General features: G+C 55.2%; 1 protein-coding gene across 1 annotated transcript in view; it reads left to right on the top strand.

The window, feature by feature from the left end:
- Positions 1-237: 237 nt before the first annotated feature.
- CLPTM1 (CLPTM1 regulator of GABA type A receptor forward trafficking) overlaps positions 238-22,116 on the top strand; it is a 28,005-nt gene continuing 6,126 nt past the window's right edge. The window contains exons 1-7 of the mRNA XM_052655491.1: positions 238-420; positions 6,720-6,832; positions 12,870-12,993; positions 13,978-14,136; positions 16,490-16,607; positions 20,875-20,960; positions 21,703-21,823. Coding sequence (XP_052511451.1) covers positions 238-420; positions 6,720-6,832; positions 12,870-12,993; positions 13,978-14,136; positions 16,490-16,607; positions 20,875-20,960; positions 21,703-21,823 — 904 coding nt within the window. The remainder of the gene's footprint in view (positions 421-6,719; positions 6,833-12,869; positions 12,994-13,977; positions 14,137-16,489; positions 16,608-20,874; positions 20,961-21,702; positions 21,824-22,116) is intronic.

Here is a 22,116-nt window from a genome sequence, read left to right on the forward strand (position 1 = left end):
GCAAGAAAACTGGAGCAGGTTACCATATCCTTATCCAGGGGAATCTTCCCTACCCAGGGATGCGAACCCGCGTCTCCTACTTAGAAGGCGAATTCTTCACCACTGAGCCACCTCGGAAGCCCGAGGGTGTCTACTAGGTGAAAACGGGACCCGGCAGGACTAGGGTACGGCGGCTCGATTGGCCCTTTCATAGCCGGAAGCGGCTCCCGAGAGGCGTGGCTGAGGCGCTCTTGCGGGATGGATACGGTGGCCGGCGGGTCGGGCAAACGTGAAATCTCGCGCGATCGCGCTGGAGCCGTCCGGGACGGGGCGGTCCTGGCGGCGGGGGCGGGGACCCGGAGCGGGAAGATGGCGGCGGCGCAGGAGGCGGACGGGGCTGGCAGCGCCGTAGTGGCGGCCGGGGGAGGCAGCTCCGGTCAGGTACGGAGGCCGAGAGGGGCCTGAGGGGTTCTTCCCCACCCGGGGGGCCTCCCACGGGGCGTGTCCTGCCTCTTCTCACATAATCCTGTGCTCTGAGGGGTCCTTGCCCAGAGGGACCTTGAATAGCCGGCCCAGGCGGGGCCGGGCAGCCTGGGAGGCCGGACAGTGCGGGGAGCGGGGCCCTGTTGCGCGCCGGGTCCCCTGCATACTTGCGCCGGGCGGCCACCAGGCTCGCTACTCGAGCCGACGAGACGGGCGCGGAGGGGCGCAGACTTGTACCCAGGCTCCCTGGGTTCTCGACTCCGCGGTTGCAGGCTCCCGGACCGTTCCTAGAGTGGGCTGGGGTTCCCGGCGTGCTCCAGGGATGGGCAGTGATTGATTATTTTGGAGTTTTCTAACTCTGGGGAAGTCCGGTGATCATCGTGGTGAAAGGCACGCGCTGTGGAGACTGACAGATCCATTTTACAGATGGGAATCCAAGGAACAGACTAAGGCGCTTAGAGAAGGTCACCTAGGTTAGATTTGGGATCTGTTCCCTGTAGAAGTTACCCGCCGTTGCTGAAGCAGGGTGGTCGAGACTGAGATGAGTGTACTTTCAGCGTACATGAGTCCTGTCGGGAAATTAATCCTGGCACTGACTTTTGACCCATTGCCACTTAAGCTGAACAAGCTGTAGAACATACTAGTTCAGGCAGCCACCCTTGAGATGTTTAGGGAGTCGATGGAGTGACAGCAGAGGTTCTGTCGACCCACCCACTGGGATGTCACTGACATGTGGGAGGCAGTACAGGTTGTGAGAAGAGAACAGATCTGAAGCTGACTCTGGGTGTGACCTTGGGCAGGTTCCTTTCCCCCCTTCATTTCTCCAGTGGTAAATGAAGGGATTGGGCAGGAGGGCCAGCCCTGTGAGAGCCCTGCTCTCTCTTCTCCTAGCCACGAGAGTGGCTCTAACCATGTCCGTTCATCAGGGGAGTGAGAGAGAAGACAGGAGTATAAAGAAGTATAACCCTGGAGTGACAAGGATGGAGACAAAAAAATCCACGTCAGGGACTGAGCGAGCCCAGTTCAGGTCAGTTCAGTCGCTCAGTCGTGTCCGACTCTTTGCGACCCTATGAATTACAGCACACCAGCCCTCCCTGTCCATCACCAATGCCCGGAGTTCACTCAAACTCACGTCTGCTCAAGCTCACGTCCATCAAGTTGGTGATGCCATCCAGCCGTCTCATCCTATGTCGTCCCCTTCTCCTCCTGCCCCCAATCCCTCCCAGCATCAGAGTCTTTTCCAATGAGTCAACTCTTCGCATGAGGTGTCCAACAGACTGGAGTTTCAGCTTTAGCATCATTCCTTCCAAAGAACACCCAGGGCTGATCTCCTTTAGGATGGAGGAGGGGCAAATAATACCACCTGGGGAGGATGCTAGGGTGAGGTTTGTATGATAGAGCCAACCTTCCTGGTCTGGATCTTTTCAGCATCTTCAACCAGGGCCTGGCCCCAAGGGTAGTCCTAGGAAGTGTTTGTCCCTGTCTTCAGGAGCCTTCCAGTCTCACTGAAAGAAGGCCTTTCCTTCTCTTGCGGTTCTGTTGATTGTTGCCTGGGGCAGTGTTCTGAGAGACCAGGGCTCAGTGTGCCCTGATTGCCCTGAGCTTACAGAAACCCGCCCCCACTCCACCCCCGCAAGATCTCTTGTCCGACTTCTATCCAGAATCTTTCAAGATTTATCCCTCTGCTTTCAGGATTAAGTTCAAATTCTTTGGCAGACCGAGGTGTTGCGTGATCTGCCTTTTTCCCCCTCAGACTCGACTAGGATTTCTCAGCTTATTGACATCTGGGGCTGGACAGTTCTTCATGGTAGGCGCTGTCCTGTGTTTCGTATGATGTTTAGCAGCATCACTGGCCTCTACACTGGATGTCAGTAACACACAACATCTCTCCCCCATTGTGGCAACCAAAAACATCTCCATATGTCGCTAAATGTCCCCTGGAGGGAGTGGCAGCGGGGAGGAGGCAAAATTGTCCCTGCCTGAGTCCCTGGACAAGAGGAGCATCAGCCACTGTGAAGCTCTTACTGTGAAACGAGGCACATGCCTCGCTGTCTCTTCTCCTAGCCTTTGCACGTGTTTCTCCCGTCTTTACCTGACTGATCCTTATCAGTCCTGGATATCTCAGGCATTCTCTCTCCGAGGAGCCTCTCTGACCCTCTCAGACTGGGTCAGGGCTCCCACTGTCCCTGGGCTGCCCGGTGCCAGCCCTGCCCACTCTGGGTTGTCACTCTGTCTCCTCCGATGGACTGGGAGCCCCTGGAGGACAGAACGGGAACTGCCTTGGTCAGCGCTGTGTCCCCAGCACCGCCCAGCTCAGGAGTAAGCACGGAGCAGCAGCTCGGCACCTGTGGGATGAATGGATCTTGAGGCAGAGGCCGGGCTGAGGTGGAATTCCCAGTGTGGATCCAGGCAGTCAAAGAGGATGCCCCGAGTTCCTCCCAGCCCCAGCCGGGTCTCAGGGCTTCCGCTGCTTCCTGGGGCCCTTCCTCGGTGTTCTGGGGATGGTGTGAGACTGGGCACATGGGTCTCAGAGCAGGAACTATGTCTTAGTCACTGCTGTGCCCTAGGCCTCTGCTGCTGTCTTCGCCTGGCTCCTGGGTGGACCCTCAGCGATCTGCCCCAGCCAGCCTGCCCCTCCTTCAGCCAGGGCCTCAGACACCAGCTCACAGCTCTAATAATCATCCCTTCAGCTGATGCGGGTTGAGTCCCCGCTGCTTGTTAGTCCCCATGCTGATACTGGGGATCGGCTGGGAACAGAGGCCCTGCGCTCTTGGAGCCCGTGTATTGTTGAGGACTGGGGGGTGGGGTGGAGTTAGGGACAGGGACAGTGAATAAGAGAAATAAGAGAGTATATACAAATAAGAACACATATAAGAAAAACATACAGCAGCTCAGGTGGTGATAAGTGCCGTGGCCAGAACTAAAGCTGGGGAGGAACATGGGAAGTGAGGGTTGGGTAAGGGGATTGTAACTTAAATACAGTGGTCTGGGAAGGGTTTTCTGAGGAGGTGACATGTAAACAAAGACCTACCGGAGATGAGGGAGAGAGTCACACAGACCGTGGGGGAAAGCCCTTCAGGTGGAGAGAACAGCCAGTGCAAAGGCCCTGAGGCAGAAGAGGCCTGGGGTGACGAGGGAACAGTGGGGAGGCTGGCCTGTCTGGAAGTGGTGACTGAGGGGAGGCGGGTGAGAGCAGACGGGCATGGAGGGTTGTGCCAGGCCTCAGAGGGCCACGGTGAGAGCTGTGCCTTTACTGTGAGAGGAGGGGGAGCCGCGAGAGGGCTGCCTTTCTACTAGGGTGTAATTTGTCGCCTGTGGTCAGTGTGGCGTTCAGAAGCTGTCTGCCTTTCTGCAGTTGTGCGGTGCAGACCCCAGTGTGGTCTGAGGATGTTCCCGGCCTCTCAGAACCCTCCCTTGTTCCCTTCTGCGTGTTCTCTGCCCCAGCAGTGGTCCTTTTTGTGGCTCAGTAGTATTCCATTGTGCCCATCCAGCACAGGTCACTCATCAAAAGACTCGTTTGTGGGTTGCTTCTGGCTTTATGTATAACACTGCTATGAACATTTGTATATAAACTGTTGTATGGATGCATGTTGTGAATTCTCTCGGGCAGAGAGCTCAGAGTGGGATTGCTGGCTTGGTTGGGAGCATACTTAGCTTTTAAGTATCTGCCGAATTTTTCAAAGCAGCACCTCTGTGTCTCCCACCAGCAGCGTATGGCTCTTCCAGTCTCTCCACATCCTCACCAGTGCTTGTGCTTGTCCCTCTTTTTGATTACAGCCATCCTGGTGATTTGGTTTCCCTTTGCATTGCCCTGGGAGGGTTTCCAGGCCAGCTTGTCCACCACCATGGGTAGGATAACAGACCTGGGAGGCAGCCGGGTGCTGAGGTGCTCGGTGTGTGACTCTGCAGCCTGTGGCTCCTCTGTCCATGGGATTTTCCGGAAAGAATACTAGAATGGGTTGCCATTTGCTGCTCCAGGGGATCGTCCCAACCCAGGGATTGAACCCACGTCTCTTGTGTCTCCTGTGCTGGCAAGGGGGCTCTTTGCCACTGGCATCACCTGGGAAGCCAGCCAGACGTGGGTTCAAATCCTGGCCTGACTTCAAGCTTCCTTTTCTTGACCTGGAATCAGCTCAGACCTGCTGGAAACCCTTGCCCCCTTTCCCCAACCCCTACCCTGTGTCGCCAGGAGCAAGGCTAGCCCTGAACTCTGCATGAAGGTTCCTGTGCCTGTTTGACCTCTCCTGCCCCTTGGCCAAGCCTTTGCCCACACCTTTTCTCTCCCTCAGATGCCCTTCACCCAAACGGCAAAGACAGCTCCTCGGGAGGCCTCCTCGACTACCCGGCCACCCCTTTGTCATCACCCCTCTGCTTGTTTCCTCCGGAACACATCCCCGTTTACCATTGTTAATTATCCTGTTTACTTTTCTGCCTGCGTGCTTCCCTCTAGACCCCGAGCTCCAGGAGGGCAGGGCCCAGAGCTGTGTGGCCAGCACCGACCCCACCACCCAGCACCAGGCCTGGTGTTTGGGAGGTAACTTGTTTTGACACGCGAAAGAAATCTTTTCTGCCCTAAATGTATGGTATTATCACAGCCTGGCCCCTGGGTCAGAGAGGTGAAGTGTCAGTGAGGGGAAACGACACGCCCAAGATCTCACAGCCGGGAACTGTGGGACCAGACTGCAGCCTGGGTCTCCCTGGACTCCAGAGCCTCCACCTTTGACCCCAGTGCTGGGTGCCGCCCCCACTTCAGGAGGTGAAAGGAGAGCACTGTCACTGGTGAAGGGGACCGGAAATGACAAGTGATGCATTTAACAAACACTGGCCTTGGCTCGTGGCAGCCTCATCTGGCTGGCGGGGCCTCTGTCTTCCCCTCTTGGGGGCATTTGCAGCTGACGGAAGGCAGAGGAGCAGTTTTGGGGCAGGAGGGAGAGAACTAGGGGGGCCCAGGAACAGGTAGACGTGAGTGGCTTGGGTGTTCAGGGCGGGCCCTTGAGGCAGCATTTGTTGATTTTCCAGGTGTTTATTGAGCTCCTGCTCTCTGCCAACGCTGGGCGGGGCAGTGCTCCCACCTAAAAGCGATCATGAGAGTCCTGGTCGTCTTCTTAAAAGCCGGGGGGTGAGGGGACAGCTGTCGGGAGGGAATAGGGCAGGACAGGGGAGCTAGCAGGTGCAAAGACAGGGGCGGGAAGAATTTCCCTATCTCAGGCCCTTCCACTCTGACGTCATGACACTCTCTGCATCTGAGTTTCCCTGTCTGTCTGTATTTCTTTCTTAAAGAATTTAGTTTTGGCGGGGCCGGGTCTTGGCTGCTGCGCGCGGGCTTTCTCCAGCCGTGATGAGCAGGGGCTTCTCTTCGGTTGCGGTGTGAGGGCATCTCACTGTAGTGGCTTTTTTTGTTGCGGAGCTCGGGCTCTAGGGCACTCAGGGTTTAGTTGCTCCTGGGCATATGGCACCTTCCAGGATCAGGGATCGAACCGGTGCCCCTTGCATTGCAAGGCAGATTCTTAACCACTGGACCACCAGGGAAGCCCCTGAGCTGCTGTTTCTAAGTGAAGACTCTGTTTTTGGGCAGCCCTGCCTGGCCTGCCCACCTCTCTGTCATCCTGCCGTCATCCTTCCTGAGTGACCCAGACACGTGGTGGCTTAGGCTCCCCGAGCCTTGTTTGCCCGCCTGCCAGGTGGAGATGTTCCTGGTTCTGGCCTCACAGGTGGTCTGAGCCATGTATAGGTCACGCACGTCTGCCTGCCTCACGCTCCGGCTGTGGTTGCGTCTTTCTGTGTCTGTTTCACTTGCTGGATCTGGAGCCCTTGGAGGGAGGGGTCCCCCACCGGGCTGGCCACAGAGGAGGCATCGTGACTTGTTTGCATAGGAAGGACCTTTCCAATCAACCCCAGCCTCGCACAACCTGACACCTCCTACATGACCCCTTCTGCACTGTCCCCGGTGGCACCTCAAATCCTGGGAGCATCCTGGGTGCCGGAGCACTGGCCTGTCCTCTGAGTCAGACTGTCTCTCTCACCTTCACACGTCCACCTGCGGCTTCCCTCATTGCCTCCCCTGCGCCGGCCAGCTGGTTATAATTTAGGGCTCAGCTCTGGCGTCTACTCCTCCAGGACTGCTCCCTGACTCTCAGGCCGGGCCAGGGACCCCCTCTGCGCTCCGCCTTGCTGGGCCTCAGCACGCGGTGGCGCCTGCGACAGCCTCGGTGCATCAGGATGCGTCTCCGTCCTCACTCTAGCCTCTGTCCCCACAGGTGACCAGCAATGGCAGCATCGGGAGGGACCCGCCAGCAGAGACCCAGCCCCAGAACCCACCGCCCCAGCCAGCACCCAACGCCTGGCAGGTCATCAAGGGCGTGCTGTTCAGGTGAGTGGATGCGGCTTTGGTGGTGTTCACCAACAAAAGCTCAAATAGGAAAGCATAAAGAGGGCGTCCTCTGGCAGTGCCGTGGTTAGGACTCTGCACTTCTGCTGCCGGGGGTGGAAGTTCAATCCCTGGTCAGGGAACTAAGCGCCCGCAAGCCTCATGGTACGACCAAACAAACAAAAGTTAAAGAAAAAAGAGAGAGGAAAGAATCACTGAGAATGGCCATCATCACTGTATTGTGGAGACCCTTTCTATTTTTGCATAATTCTGGAGGCTGGAAGTCTTGAGATTGAGGTGTCAGGCTGTGTCGTCCTCTGAGGCCTCCTCGGCGCGTGGCTGGCCGTCTTCCTGTGCCTTCACCAGGCCTTTCCTCTGCCTGCGAGTCTGTGTCCTAATCTGCTCTTCGTATGTGGGCAGCAGACTTGTGGGATTGGGGCCCACCCTGAGTAATGACCTCACTCAGCCTTAATCACCTCTTCAAAGGCCCCATCTGCCCGTACTGGCACTGAGATACTGAGGGATAGGACTGCCAACACGTGAACATGGGGTGGGGTGGGGTGGGGACACAATTCAGCCACAACATTTGCATTACATAAAATCTAGCATTTTAACTTTTTATATTTTGGCCGCACTGCAAGGCACGTGGGATTTTAGTTCCCCGAGCAGGGATGGAACCCGTGCCCCCTGCATTGGAAGTCCAGAGTGGTAACCTCTGGACCACCAGAGAGATCCCATTTAATTATCCTTAAGTGTACCATTCAGTGGCATTTGGTATATTGATACTGTCATGCAACCATCAGACCATCTATCTGCAGAACTTTGTCGTCTTCCCCAAACTGAAACTCTGTGGGTTTCCCAGGTGGCTCAGTGGTAAAGAATCTGCCTGCCAGTGCCGGAGATGCAAGAGACATGGGTTTGTGGCTCAGACAGTAAAAGCATCTAGTTGCAATGCAGGAGACCCAGATTTGATCCCTGGGTTGGGAAGATCCCCGGGAGAAGGAAATGGCAACCTACTGCAGTACTCTTGCCTGGAAAATTCCATGGATGGAGGAGCCTCGTAGGCTATAGTCCATGGGATCGCAAAGAGTCGGACACGACTGAGCGATTTCACTTTCACTTTCTTTTCTAGTATTCTTGCCTGGAAAATTTCTTCCCATGGAGGAGCCTAGCGGGCTACAGTCCATGGGGTCACAGAGAGTCGGACAGGACTGGGCACACACAGAGTCTGCAGCTCTGTACCCATGAAACACTGACTCCTGTCTCCCACACCCGCTTCAGCCCCGGCCACCACCATTCTACAGCACCTTCTGTCTCTCTGAAGCTGACTGCTCTGGGTGCCTCCTGTAAGTGGAGCCATACGGGCTGTCCTTTCGAACCTGGCTGGTGGTCATCCTTTTGCCTGTGGATTTGTATGATCATCCCAGGTGCCAGGAGGACAGGACCTGCCTTCTGGAAGCCCAGCCTCTGACCAAGCCCTGGGGAGCCTCCGGGAGGGTGTGGGAGGTGGGGGGAGGAATCTCCCGGGTGGGTTTCTTCATCCGTGGAGCCCCTCCCTTCTCTTCCCCGTTCACTCCCTCCTGTCCCCTTGCCCCCATGTCCAATAGCAACTCTATGGACCATAGCCCGCCAGGCTCCTCTGTCCATGGGATTCTCCAGGCAGGAATACTGGTGTGGGTTGCCATTCCTTTCTCCAGGGGATTTTCCCAACCCAGGGATCGAACCCACGTCTCTTACATCTCCTGCATTGGCAGGCGGGTTCTTTACCACTGGTGCCAACAGGGAAGCCCAGTAAGGAGTTAGGATCTTCTTATCTTATATATCAGTTTCTTCTTTTCATGCTTCAGGCTCCTAGGAATAAAGATTATTTTTATCTTTCCCTTCATTTTTACATAAGAGGTAGCCTATTTTACACAGTTCTGCACCTTGATTTTTCTCATTAACAATGTATCTCAGAAACCTCTCCACATCAGTACATAAGAGAGCTTCCTTCAGATAGGCGTTCTTCATATGACACAGTGTTGGGTCATTTCCTTCCCTAGAACCAGGCAGCACCAAGAAGCGGTCCCCATGGCTGCCCGGCGACCTTCTCCATCCAGAGTTCTTAGATGGGCTTCAGGCTTTGTGCTCAGGGGCCTGTGAACTCTCAGAAGCATGGAGCAGACTGTGAGAGTGGCCTTTTGGGGGAGCAGAGGGTAGAGTCCATGGTTTTCACCGCCTCCTGCAACGATACCAGTGGTTACCTGGAGTAGGGGTGGGATGGGAGGGCGGTTTCATACGCTTTTTTATATACTTAATATTTTCTGTGAATGTATTGATAGACTGCCTGCTTGAGGTGGGTGGGAAGTCTCTTTTATTTGCTCACTCCAGTCAGTTGAAAAGCAGTAGGTGAGGCCAGCCCTGGTATCTTCGGGCTGGGCCTCCTCGTCTGGGAGGTGGGGATGGTGGGCTGCATCCGAGAGGGCCCGCAATGAGCAGATAGTGCACACTGGAGGGAACTGGGGATCTGGAATCCTGCAGAAAGTTTGGTCTGGCCTGCCACGTCTTAGACACGGGCACAGAAACCCAGAGTCGATGGGTCCACTGCAGGCCACACGCTAAGTCAGGGCAGAGCTGCTGTGGATGTCCTTGCTCCCACACTCTCTCTTGGCATATTTACTAAAATCAGAGCTTCTCTTGGAAGTGTAGGGGGTCCCTGGAGATCACCAATGTCAGACCTTCCCCAGCCCTGTGCATCGGGGACCTTCTGGGGTGGCAGCAGATGGATCAGCTGAGCCGTGGCCCCCAAGACCCCAAGGCTGTGTGCCTTGTACAGGCAGAGGCAAGTCCCTGCGCCTGATCCTGCCCTTCAGTGTGGTTTGGGGCTCAGCAGGGAGGTACCCACGCACACTAGAATTCCCTTGTAGTGTTTTTCCAGTTCAGAGTTTGTTGTGTGCCTTTTTTCCTATGATGAAAGTAGCGGTGATAGATGACACGTCTAAAGCATTTACTGTAGGTACCAGGCTCCATTCTAGATGATGCGTATATCGTGTGTGTGCACGTACGTATCAGTGCATCTAATGCTTATAAACAACCCTACGTGGTAGGTAGTATTGTTGTCCTCATTTTAACTGTTGAGGAAATGGAGGCCTGCAGAGGTTGAGTCCTGCCTGAGGTCGCACGGTCAGGAAGTAGCAGAGCTGGACTTTGGATGCAGATATTGCAGCTTAGAGGCTGAGCACTTAACCTTGCTGCCACACAGCTGAACACAGCCTCTTGCACGGTTGAACCACGTGGGGATTGGGTGCCTGTGCTGTGTATCCTCGTGTAGCTTATAGTTGGCCTTCTGTGTGGCGACTCCTCTGTATTTGTGGTCCCACATCCACAGGCTCAACCATCCATGGATTGGGTAGTACTGTAGTATTTACTACTGAAAAGGATTTGTGTGTTCAAACCTTGCTTGTTCAAGAGGCAACTGTATGGCTTTTCACACCTGTGATCAATAAGTCCTTGTCTCATTTAGTAATTACAGAGCTGCATGTATATGAGAGACCTGAATTAACACAATAGAACTTTCCCTCTGTCTCATGTACTATTCTGGACTTAGGCAGACCAGGGTTATGCAGTGTTCTGCATCCCAGATTCCTTCCTGCTCTTTGTTCATTCCTGGATTTTGCCTTTTATCCTCATGGCCTAAAACCGCTGCTGAGGATGTGGCCATCATGTCCACATTCCAGGAGGGAAGAAGAAATACAGGAGGGATGCTCTGTCTCTTGAAGATACTTGTATAACATACTGTTTTTACATTTTACTGGCCAGGACTTCACCATGTGTCTACACCTAGCTGAAATGCTAGACTTGTAGTCTTTATTCCAAGTAGCCAAGAGGTCCAGTTAAAATTTAGGCGTTTTCTTTCTGATGGAGAAGGGGAAGATGAATATTGGGAGAAAACTAGCAGTTTGCTATAGTCTTATTGTGGGGCTTTTACTTTGTTCATTAAAAAATATTCAGAAAGCAAAGCATAAAGAAGAAAGTACAAATCACCCACTGGTAGCCAGCATCCATCACTGCTGTGTTGGTGGCGATCCTTGCGCTGTGCGGGCTTTTGTCTCGTTGCAGCGAGCCGGGGCTGCTCTTCATTGCAGCGCGCAGGCTTTTCCTGCGGCGGCGTCTCTTGCTGCAGAGCGTGGGCCCTGGGGCTTGCTGGCTCCAGTAGTTGCGGCTCCCAGGCTTTAGAGCGCAGGTTCAGTAGTTGTGGCGTACGGAGTTAGTTGTTCCTTGGCGTGTGGGATCTTCCCAGAGCAGGGATGGAACTCATGCCTCCTGCATTGGCAGGCGGAGTCTTCACCACTGAGCCACCAGGCAAGCCTCTGCGCGAATGTTTTTAAAGACAGTGTTGTGTTTTGAGGCATTTTGTCCTGTTTTTGCTTACCCCCAGATCTTTCCTGTTCCCTCAAAGCAAGGGGTCCATTTTAAAGTTGATTTGTACTTTATACCTGTCTTTGCTTTTATGATGGCATAAAGGTGCATTACAGATTGTTGGGATTTTTCTTTTCTTTTTATTGCAGCAAAAAATGTATATAACACAGAATTTACCATTTTAACCGTTTTTAGGGGTACCGTTCTGTGGCGTTAAGTACATTCGCATTACTGTGCAGCCATTATTGCCAAACTTCTCCAAAACTTTTTCATCTTCCCCATCTGAAACTGTCCCCGTTAGACACCAACTTGCATTTCTCTTTCCTCCAGTTCAGATTTTCTGTGGGGTTTTTAAGTATATTACACAATATGGAAGGGTAACTATATGTTTTCCTTCCCCTTGCCTTTCTCCTTTAAAAGTGTATCCTGGAAATACCTCTGCTTCATTTTCAACTCAAAGGTTGTATATTATGTTTATTCAATTTTGTAAATTGAGAAACTGACTCTAATGTATTTGCTTTAAGGAGAAAAGAAATATGTCTACACAACTATACTTTAATAAAAATGAATAAAGAGAATATGTATTTACATGTATTATGTATAAAAATATATGTAAGAATATATGAAGAATATAAAGAATATATTGCTGTATTAAGACTTGTAATTATATATATAAAACTGCTGCCACTGCTAAGTCACTTCAGTCGTGTCCGACTCTGTGCGACCCCATAGATGGCAGCCCACCAGGCTCCCCCGTCCCTGAGATTCTCCAGGCAAGAACACTGGAGTGGGTTGCCATTTCCTTCTCCAATGCATGAAAGTGAAAAGTGAAAGTGAAGTAGCTCAGTCGTGTCCGACCCTCATTGACCCCATGGACTGCAGCCTACCAGGCTCCTCCGTCCATGGGATTTTCCAGGCAGGAGTACTGGAGTGGGGTGCCATTGCCTTCTCCGATAAATATATATATATATATATATATAAAACTAGTGTTGGTATTTTCTTACTATATATGTATATTTTTTTTGGCCATGCAACGAGGCTTGTAGGATCTTAGATCTGCAACCAGGAATTGAACCCACACCCTCAGCAGTGAAAGCGCAGAGTCCTAACCACTGGACTGCCAGGGAATTTCCTACATAACTCCTCCAACTAGTTTCCAGCAGAAGAGTTGGTCTGCATAACCTAGCCCAACATTACTAAAAATAGGGGCTCACGATTCCTTGCTATCTGCTCGTCTGGTTTTCAGCTGACTTGAAGTTCTGAGATGTTGCTCTCCCTAATGTCTGTGCCTCCAAAAAGGTGGGATTCCAGATTCCAGGGTTCTCAGCTTTGGGATTCCAGGGGACTGGGACATGAGGTTTTCTAGTTCTGAGGTTTCGAGGTTTCTGAGCCCTTGTGGCCACCAGACTCCGGTGGGAGTCAGCACCAGGCCCCCACCACTGGTGGACACAAGCATCTGGGGTCTGTCCCAAGGCATGGCCTTTGGGGGCATCTGGTCTTCTCAGCAGCCCTGCAACTGCCTTTTCAGGGACCCCCCCACCCCTGATCAGACCCAGTCAGGCCCCAGCAGGTACTGAGTCAGGTTAGGGGTAGCCACACTGGGAAGAAAAGGACTCACCACCTGCCCTGCTTGTCTCCTCAGGATCTTCATCATCTGGGCCATCAGCAGCTGGTTCCGCAGAGGGCCGGCCCCTCAGGACCAGGCAGGCCCCGGAGGAGCCCCGCGCGTCGCCAGCCGCAACCTGTTCCCCAAAGACACTTTAATGGTAACCGCTGGCTGGGAAGCCAGACCCGGGAGGTGAGGGGGAGGGGAGTGACACGGGCAGTCAGCACCGACGCCATCCCTCGTCACAGGCAGGTCTGCACGGGTCTGGGGTCAAAAGACTCTAGGTTCACCTTCAGCCTATGAAACCTGAGTCACTCAAGTGACATTACAAGAAACAAGGAAGTTCTTTCAGGTTTGGGCTGGTGTTCCCTCTGGGGAAGAGGGACATCATGCAGGAGCAGCAGGTGTTCTGACCTCAACAGTCTTGGCTTCTCCCACGTTTGTGGTTCTCCAGAGCTCTGGGATGCCAGATTTCTCGGAATTCTGGCCAGCAGGCTTACCACTGTCCAGCTGGTCCTTATCAGGAGACTTCCAGGTTCTGGAGAGAGAAGGCCACGGGGACATGAGAAGGGAGGGGGTTACGATGCTGCGTCTGCAGCGTCCCTGGCTTCTCAGTAGCCGGCCGACACTGCTGCACACTGTGACTGGGCTTTATCCATGGGAATTCTGATGAAGAAGCCCGTGAGAGGCTGAGAGGGAACATAATGCAGGGAGGTTCGGATCCTTTCTAACCCCAAGTTCTATTCGGCAGACTGGCCATTGTTAAGACTCAAGGTGGATCCCTTGGTTGGGAAGATTCCCCTGGAAAAGCAATGGCAACCCACTCCAGTATTCTTGCCTAGGAAATCCCATGGACAGAGGGGCCTGGCGGGCTACAGTCCATGGGGTCGCACAGAGCTGGGCCTGACTTGAGCGTGCACACCTTCCTTCTTAGACGCCATAGGCTCAGACCAGGACAGACATGGTGGGGTATGAGGAAAGAGGTTTATTCTACCAGTGGCCACGCTTTTCCCCACTACCCCTCCCCACCCCAAATTGTTCATATTACTGTGATGACAGCTCCTTATCTGCTCTTTAATCTGTCAACCTTCAGAGGCTCCTATGAGCAGCCCTGGCTCACTCCCCCCGCTTCCCCTCCTGACAGAACCTGCACGTGTACATCTCTGAGCACGAGCACTTTACAGACTTCAATGCCACGTCAGCGCTCTTCTGGGAGCAGCAAGACCTCGTGTACGGTGACTGGACTAGTGGCGAGAACTCAGACGGCTGCTACGAGCACTTTGCTGAGCTCGACATTCCACAGGTGGGCACAGCTTCTGGTTTCCGGCTCCACGGCTGCTGGACCAGCACTCAGGGCGCTTCCTTGAACCAGCTCCTAGGCCGGCAGTCGGGATTGAGGGTTCCAAGCCTGGCTCTGCCTTCAGTCCACACGCTGTTGAGCACAGGCAACTCCCCGAGGTCTCTGGGCCTCGTCCCCCTGACCTCTCCAGGCAGATGGAGTTGGAATTGGCCTCCCACCTGCTCTCAGGGTTGTGATCTGTGTTTTAAACCAGTGAAAGATCAGTAATCGCCCTGGAGGTGTCCAGTCAGGCAGCCTGGTTTGAAAAATACAGTTAGTATTGATTAAGTGCTCACTGCATACTGGGCACCAGACTAGGCTGACTGAGGGGAACCACCCAGGGCAGTGGGAACTTTTCTTTCCATTTGACTAATGAGGAAGATTAGGTACAGAGAGGCCACACCCAGGGTCACACAACCAGTGAGTTTTGAACTCAGGCTGTCTGACTGTGAACTTTGACAGCCCCAGGTTCTGATCCCACCTCCTCCAGGAAGCTCTCCCTGACATCAGGCTCAGGCAGAGCCCTCTCTGGGCTCCCCCACCAAGCCTTGCCAACTCTGGAGAGGGGTGGTCGCTACCTGAATATGGATCTCTTTCCCCGTGGGACTGAGAACCCTGTGACGGTAAGGCCAGGGCCATCTTGGGCACTGCTGTGTCCCCTGCTCTGCCCGGCAGTGGGCTGGGTGCAGAGTCCGTGACTGTTGAAGCATCCGTGAACTTGATGGCTCTGAATGTTGCCGTCTCTCTGGGGCTGCCCTCACTCATGCCTCCCCATCAGGTCTTGTCTTCAGCCTCCTAGGGAGGAGGGGTGCCGCGTCTGGCTCTGGCTTGGTCTGTCTGGCAGCTGGAGGTGGTGGGGCGGATGCAGGCCTTCTGAGGCAGGCAGGACAGCCCAGGCCGTGGGAGGGGTGACTCCCGCGGAGACTTCACATCCAGCCCCTAGACCCCTCCCCAAGATCCCAAGAGGGCTGCGGGGCAGGAAGCCAGGCAGTGAGGGCTGCTCCCAAGGACTTAGAGCTCACCTTCCTTCCCAGCTTTGTGACGGGAGGGTGTCCAAGTTGTCCCTGATGTTGATTTAGGGAGGTGACCGAGCAGCGATATGGAGAAGCCAGTGCCACTGGAAGAAGAATTTACTACTTACATTTCCTGGGAGGAGGGGGCCCACCACACCATGCAGGGCCACATGCGAAAGTGCCAGGTTTGGGCAGGAGCACTTCCAAGGGGCAAGGGGAGGCCTCCGCCGAAACCTCCCTCCATTGAGGTTTCCTGGGGAAAGGCAGGCCAGGTGGGGAAACAGCTTAGGACTGGCCAGCTTGGTCAGTGTGTAGGCTCCAGGCTGGAGGGGTGGTCTCTAGTTGCCTGGTGCCTGCCCTGGGTGCTTCAGGGCAGCCTGGGGTATGAGAGTCAAATAAAGGGCTTGTTGCGGGTGTGGACTTGGGCGTCTTGGTTTGCGTTTTAAAGGTGTCTTTGAAAGCAGGTGAGTTGTTTATTATTTCTAGGAATCAGCTAGCCCTGGGAGGAGCAGTCTCTCCTCTGCCAGATGTGAAAACAGCATAAAATATAAAACATAAAAATAAAAAGAAATAAAAAACATGGTTAGCACAGAGGTGGACTTAAAAGATGGAAGTTGAGGACCCAGTGCGGCCAAGTGACTCCCAGCTCCCCATGAAGGTCAGACAGAGAGGCTCCGGCCAGGCTTTGGCCTCCCTGCTTCGGTTTCTCATCTATGCTGGGGGAAGGGCGGGCAGGGAGGAGGCATGAGGAGAGCGGCGAAGGACCCAGGAGGACACAGACGGTGAGAGGCAGGGCCCTGGGGGAGCCCACAGACTGGGTTCGGACAGATCCACTTACTCACTGCCTGTAGCCTCTCCACGTGGACCTCAGTCACCACATCTGGAAAATGGGATAATAACATGCCCCACTGCCTGAGGTTTACGTGCGTTGTCTGGATGTGAACTCACGGGATCGGGCAGTTGCCATTCAGAGTGTGCAGAGCAGGGTCTGACCTCCATTGTTGTACCGTTTAATGACTTCGGGCCGCTGGTGTTTATTGAGCTCGTCCTCTGGGCTCAGTGACCCCGGGTACTCCTTATGGGCCTCCTGTGCCCTCCGTGCTGACCATCTGTGTCCTGCACGTGGACCCTGAGGCTCAGCGAGCCACACAGCTATTGTGCACTGGAGCCCGGTTTTGAATTGGAGTCTAACTCCAGTGTCCGGCCTCAACCCCTCAGCTACACTGCCCGCCCTGAGCACTCAGGACGTGGGGGTGGGGGTGGGGGCGTCACTGTCTCCTTGTCCCCATGCACCCACCTTGCAGAGTGTCCAGCAGAACGGCTCCATCTACATCCACGTCTACTTCACCAAGAGTGGCTTCCACCCAGACCCTCGGCAGAAGGCGCTGTACCGCCGGCTCGCCACAGTCCACATGTCTCGGAGTAAGTTCCTCCCTGCCCTGAGGTCCGGCTGGTGTGGCCGGACTCGAACCCCACGTACCCTGCTTGTCTCTGGACACCCATGGACAGGCAGGAGAAGAATCTGCTTAGAGCAGGTGGAGAAAGGGCCTTTGGAGGGAGAGGAGTTGGTGTCACAGAAGGGGAGGGTGGGCCGGCTGTGCACAGTGCAGACCTCTGGGCCTGGCAGACCAGACGGTCCAGAGTAGTCTGTGGGCAGATGCTAGCTGGACTGAGCGAGCAGAGGGAAAGCAGAAGGCCCTTGGCCGTCGGTTCCATCCAGCGTGATCTCCGGTCATCCATGTCAGCTGCTCCTGGAATGAGTGCTGCACAGTGGGCGTCTGGGGCCTCTCTTGGGGCCGGGTGAGGCTTCCGAGCTGCAGGTTTGGGTGCATGCTACGTGGCTGTATTCCAAGCCTCTGTCCCCCCACACCCCCCAACACACGCCTCTGCGCGGGGCCGCTCTTGATGAGGCAGGCTGGTGGGGCCACGTCAGCAGACGGGCTGCATTCTCAGCCTGCTGGCCGCCGCCTAGCACCAGGCACACCCCTGAGAAGCTTGATCTGGTGAGCAAACCCCGGGACTGCCAGTGACCCCAAGAAGCCCCAGGTCAGAACTGTGGCCATTTACATAGCCTTGTACTGAAACTGAGCTTCTCTCTGCCCACGGCCTCTTAAAATTTTTTTTTGTTTTAAATCTTGTTACAAGCACATGGTTTAAAACTCAAGTAAATTCAACCAGACAGCAGAACTCACCCGTCTCCTGCCCACCCCCTCTCAGGCTCCCCCGGTTTCCACTCCCCACTGGCAGCTGCTCTAGCTGTGTCTGCTCCTTAATCTCCAAGGCTCCCAGTAACAAGGCGATGCTGCAGTCTTTGGGTTTTTCTGTTCTAGACATTGTCTCTTGACTTCCTACTCTGGAAGAGGAAATCTCAGCTCAGGAACGTAATTTGATTAGATTCAAATTCAACATTCAAATGATCTTGAGTTTGTGGCTCTTCCTCCCATCTAAACCACAGTGTGTGTGTTTATTTTTCCCTTCCTAGTCTAACTTCTTTTCCGTGAGGTTAATAATTATTGGCATTTTTTCATCTGCTCTTTGTCTTTTGTCCTTGAGTCCACTGTCTCCTAATGGTCAGTCACGGGACTCTCGACACACTTGGGTTTCAGCAGATCTAGAGAACAAGACCCCCTACCTCCCACCCACCAAAGCCCCATCCCCTTCGTGTAACTGCTGTGCGCCCCTCGCTGTGATTCTGTTGTGCCTGCGGACTTGGTTAAGATCCCTCCAGCTGTTTCGTGTGGGGCAGCAACAGATGCACTTTAATTTGCATGGTTAGGTCTTTCCCTGCTTCTTTGGGTATAAAAATAACCCAAAGGATGAGAATACTTTTGTGATCTACACTGGATGAAACAAAAAACTGTGACTCTGTCAGTTCTCAGAGCTGAGTCGAAAAAGTCCCGGGGTGTGCCGAGCACTGCTCTAAGCAAGTGTGCCTGTGGACCATGCTCTGCAGGGTGTTCCACCCGGCTGGCTGGCGGGCTTCAGTGGCGCGCATCCTCGAAGATGTGGGCTGAGGGGGTGTGGTCTGCAGCCCCCGGCCCCCCCCCACCAAAAATGTGTCCCTGCAAGTCTGGTCACACGTGCCTGATGCTGAGAGGCTCCCTCAAACGTGACCCAGGCGGGCAGCTGCTCGCCTGTCCAGTTACCCCCGTCAGCCCTGCTCAGTGCCAGCATCCTTTGTGGTTTCATCTTTGGTGAATGTGATCTGTGTCGCTGTGTGGCCAGGTCGTGTTCACGGTCAGTGTGACAGATATTGGCGTGCTCTGCAAAATAGAATCTGCAGCCTGTGAACCTGAGAAACTGCCGGGGTCACCCAGGCTTGCCTCACAGCTGGGCCCTCTTAGAGCAGGGGCTCGGAGGGACGCCAGCCCACTCCAGGGCATAGAATGAGAGTGTGGGATCGGAAGAGCCCCCTCCCCAAAGGACCAGCGATTAGGACTCTAGCAGAGTGCTGTCCCGTAGAGATAACAGCACCAGCCACAGAGATCATTTTAAGTTATCTAGAGCCCATGTTTTAAAAAAAAGTGAAAAAATGATTGTTAGTAATAATTTTACTGAGGTCAGTGTGTCGTCATTTCAGCATGTAATCAGTATTAGAAATTAACAGGATGTTTTATTCTTCTTTTTCGTGTGCTCCGTCTCAAAGTCCAGTGTGTGTTATGCACTCGTAGCACATCTCCGTTTCAGCGAGCCACATTGTTGGTGCTTGGCGTGTAGTTCTAGAAGCTTTAACTCCTAAAAACGGGAGCTCCTTTCACCCTTTGGAAGCCAGTTCCATCTCAAATCATAATCCCATCTAATGCCACCAAGTTGCAGAATGTTCACCACCCTGGTGGAGAAGCCTCTCTCCTCTGGGGCCGGCCCCTCCCTCCCCCAGACAGCCTCCTTCCCCCAGGTGTGGGGCATATCCAGTGACGGTGACAGGACCAGTGGAGCACGCCCCCAGATTCATTCCCCAAGATGTCCACCCTTGGGCGTTTCCTGCCTTCCCCCAACAAGTGGGGCCTAGGTCTCAAATGCCTTCCCCGTTAGTAATAATAGAAGTGCTGGGATGATACTCATGGGGACGATAGGAGCAGCTGTTCCTGGGCTGAGACCCTCAGTCAATTGCCAGGAGAGTTCTTGAGCATGAGCTCGTCCATGGCTTCCAGAAGCCCCCAGTTGGGAGTGAGTGGGAGGGACCTGGGCCCTGCGGCGTGTGTCAGTGTGACTGTGCCGGGATGTCTGCTTGGCTGCGCTCTGTAGAACAGAGAGCCGCCTCCCAGTGGTCCTGCCCAGGAAAGGCAAGGCTTTTATCCCCATTGTCAAGAGTGGGGACCGAGGCCCAAGGAGGTGACATAGCTTACCAATGGCCCCCAGCTCGTGGGAGACAGAGCCAGGGTGTGACCCCAGGGCCCCCAGTCTTGGCTAGCTCCCTCTCCCAATTCCTCATCTCTCTCTAGCCCCTGAGGGCAGGATGAAGTCTCAGATGGGCCGTATGAGGCCCCAACATAAAGAGGAGCTGAACAGTTACCCAGCCGGGGAGGAGGCGGGCCGACAGAGTGTAAACAAGCACCAGCCCCGTCTGTCTGGCGTGTTTTGGCAGGGTTGGGGGCAGGGTGGCAGGGAGCCTGTGGCTGAGCTGGCCTCCGCGGGAGGAAGTGAGGTCCATTCCTGCCCAGGGACTCAGCCCCACAGTACTTTCCACATTGGCAGTGCTCGGCCTTCTCCAGCACTGTCGCGGCCCACCTGTTTACATTTGTCAGTCCCGCTGCTTGTCACTATGGGCCCAGCCTAGAGTGGAGAATACACCAGAGTCCAGGATGGGCCGAACCCCACCTGCAGTTTGTAGACTGGTTGAGGGGACAGACAGCAGACAAGTAAACCAGTGCACAGGTGACCAGTGGGTGGTGATGGGCTGTTGTGAAGGAAGCAGAAACGGCGAGGAGCAGGTCTGGGCAGTCTCCTTCAGTGGAGGGGGCAGAGGGCCATGTAACCAAGGGCTGGAAGGGGGAGAAGGAGCCAACAGGAAGATTCCCACCCTGATGGGTCCCTGCCAGGGAGACACAGCAGGTCGTCCGAAGGCCCAGGGTCAGCACATCTGAGGAGAAGGAAGTCGGGTGGGCGAGGGAGGGAGGTGGCATGGGCTGAGAGTCAAGGGGGCTGTGGTGAGCCTCTCAGGGGCCTTGCCCAGGGCAGTGGGAGCCCTCTAGGGTTCTGAGGCAGAAGGATGATGCGATTACAGGCTTGGTCACAAAGAATCTGGCTTTCCTGGGCAGAGGGGATCTTAGGGGGCAAGAGTGGCCACGAGGAGGCCAGTACTGAGGTGACTCTGGTCACCAAGGAGGGGGTGCTGTGGCTGGCCTGGAGGGGGACCCAGGGAGGGAGGCAGTAGTCAGGTGTTTGGCATGTGCTGGAGGGCACGTCCACCCAGGGTGGGCTGATGGAACGGATGCAGCAAGTTGTGGAGAGGGAAGACAGGACAATTTGATGGATGCTACTGTGGCCATAAAGATGGGGACCCCGAGGCTAGGTGAGATGTGGAAGGCAGTGCAGGCTCTCTGGTTGCTGCTGTTGTTGGTTGGTGGGTGGAAGAGTGGGCACCGGGAGCCAGGTGAGCAGCCGTCGGTGGGCGGCGGTCTGGGGCCTGGGTCCCCTGAGTGCCAGCCCCTCTCAACGTCCACCCCTTTCCCGGCCTCCCTCCCTGCAGTGATCAACAAATACAAGCGCCGGCGGTTTCAGAAAACCAAGAACCTGTTGACGGGAGAGACAGAAGCTGACCCGGAAATGATCAAGGTAAACACGAGCAGAGCCATCAGGTCCTGGGGGCGCCGTCCGGACCCGGGTTTCCAGCTCAGCAGGCAGCCCAGGGGAGTCGTTTCCTGCACCACCCCTGAGCCACTGGGGGAGCCTTCATGTCTGAGCCTCAGTTTCCCTCGCTGGAAGCAGAGTCAGGATGCAGTTAGCTCTCAGGGAGCAGGGCTCCAGGCAAGGTCCCAGCCGACCTCTGGCAGTGGCGGGGCGGGCCCTCTGCGCACTGTACACAGACCCACCCAGAAGCCTCTCGCCAGCCCGTTGGGTGGGTCCCGGCACAGGCAGACTTGCCTGAGGTGTCAGAGCCAGGAGATGGCAGGGCTGCGATTCACACCCAAGTTGCCGGGCCCAGAGCCCAGGGTCGGCCCGGCACAGAGGAGGCAGTGGCTGATACTGTGGCTCTGGAAAGAACACTCTCCATCAGCCCAGGATGTGAACCGGCCCCAAGAGTCTCCCTCTCCACAAGGTGGTTCCAGGCAGGAGGGTGGCCCCTGAGCACGGAGGCTGCACGCCACAGCCTGGCACGCCGTCCCATCCAGGTGGGCAGACCTGCGTGTTGTCCTCCAGTGGGTGGCTGGGGCCAGCCAGGGCAGTGGAGTCTAGAGGCCGGCCCTTGGCCAGTGGTCCCTGCGGTGGCTGCGCTTTTGCTGTCGCAGTGGTCGTGGGAGCCCTCCGGAGGGAGTGAGCAGCCGCCTCTGAGGCCCCCCGCCCCGTCTCCCCTCAGAGGGCCGAGGACTACGGGCCCGTGGAGGTGATCTCCCACTGGCACCCCAACATCACCATCAACATCGTGGACGACCACACGCCGTGGGTGAAGGGCAGCGTGCCACCTCCCCTGGACCAGTGTGAGTCCCGCCCTGCTCAGGCTCCCGACAGGCCATTTCCTCCTCTCCTGGCCCCACGCCCCGACCCCTGTACTCCCTGTTGTCTCCAACTAGGTGTCTCCCCTCCCAAGCTTCCCGCCCCACCCTCTAGACACTCCCCTTTCTCTCCCTCCCGCACCCCTGATGACCCCAGCGCTGACCACCATGTGCCCAAACCGGTCTCATCTGGCCTACGAGCTTTCTCCAGAAGGTGTACACTGCTGCCAGCCTTGGAGATGGGGGCAGCATCACTCAGGAAGCCAGATTTCTGACTC

Source organism: Budorcas taxicolor, chromosome 18 (genome assembly GCF_023091745.1).
Source record: "Budorcas taxicolor isolate Tak-1 chromosome 18, Takin1.1, whole genome shotgun sequence".
Lineage (NCBI taxonomy): Eukaryota > Metazoa > Chordata > Mammalia > Artiodactyla > Bovidae > Budorcas > Budorcas taxicolor.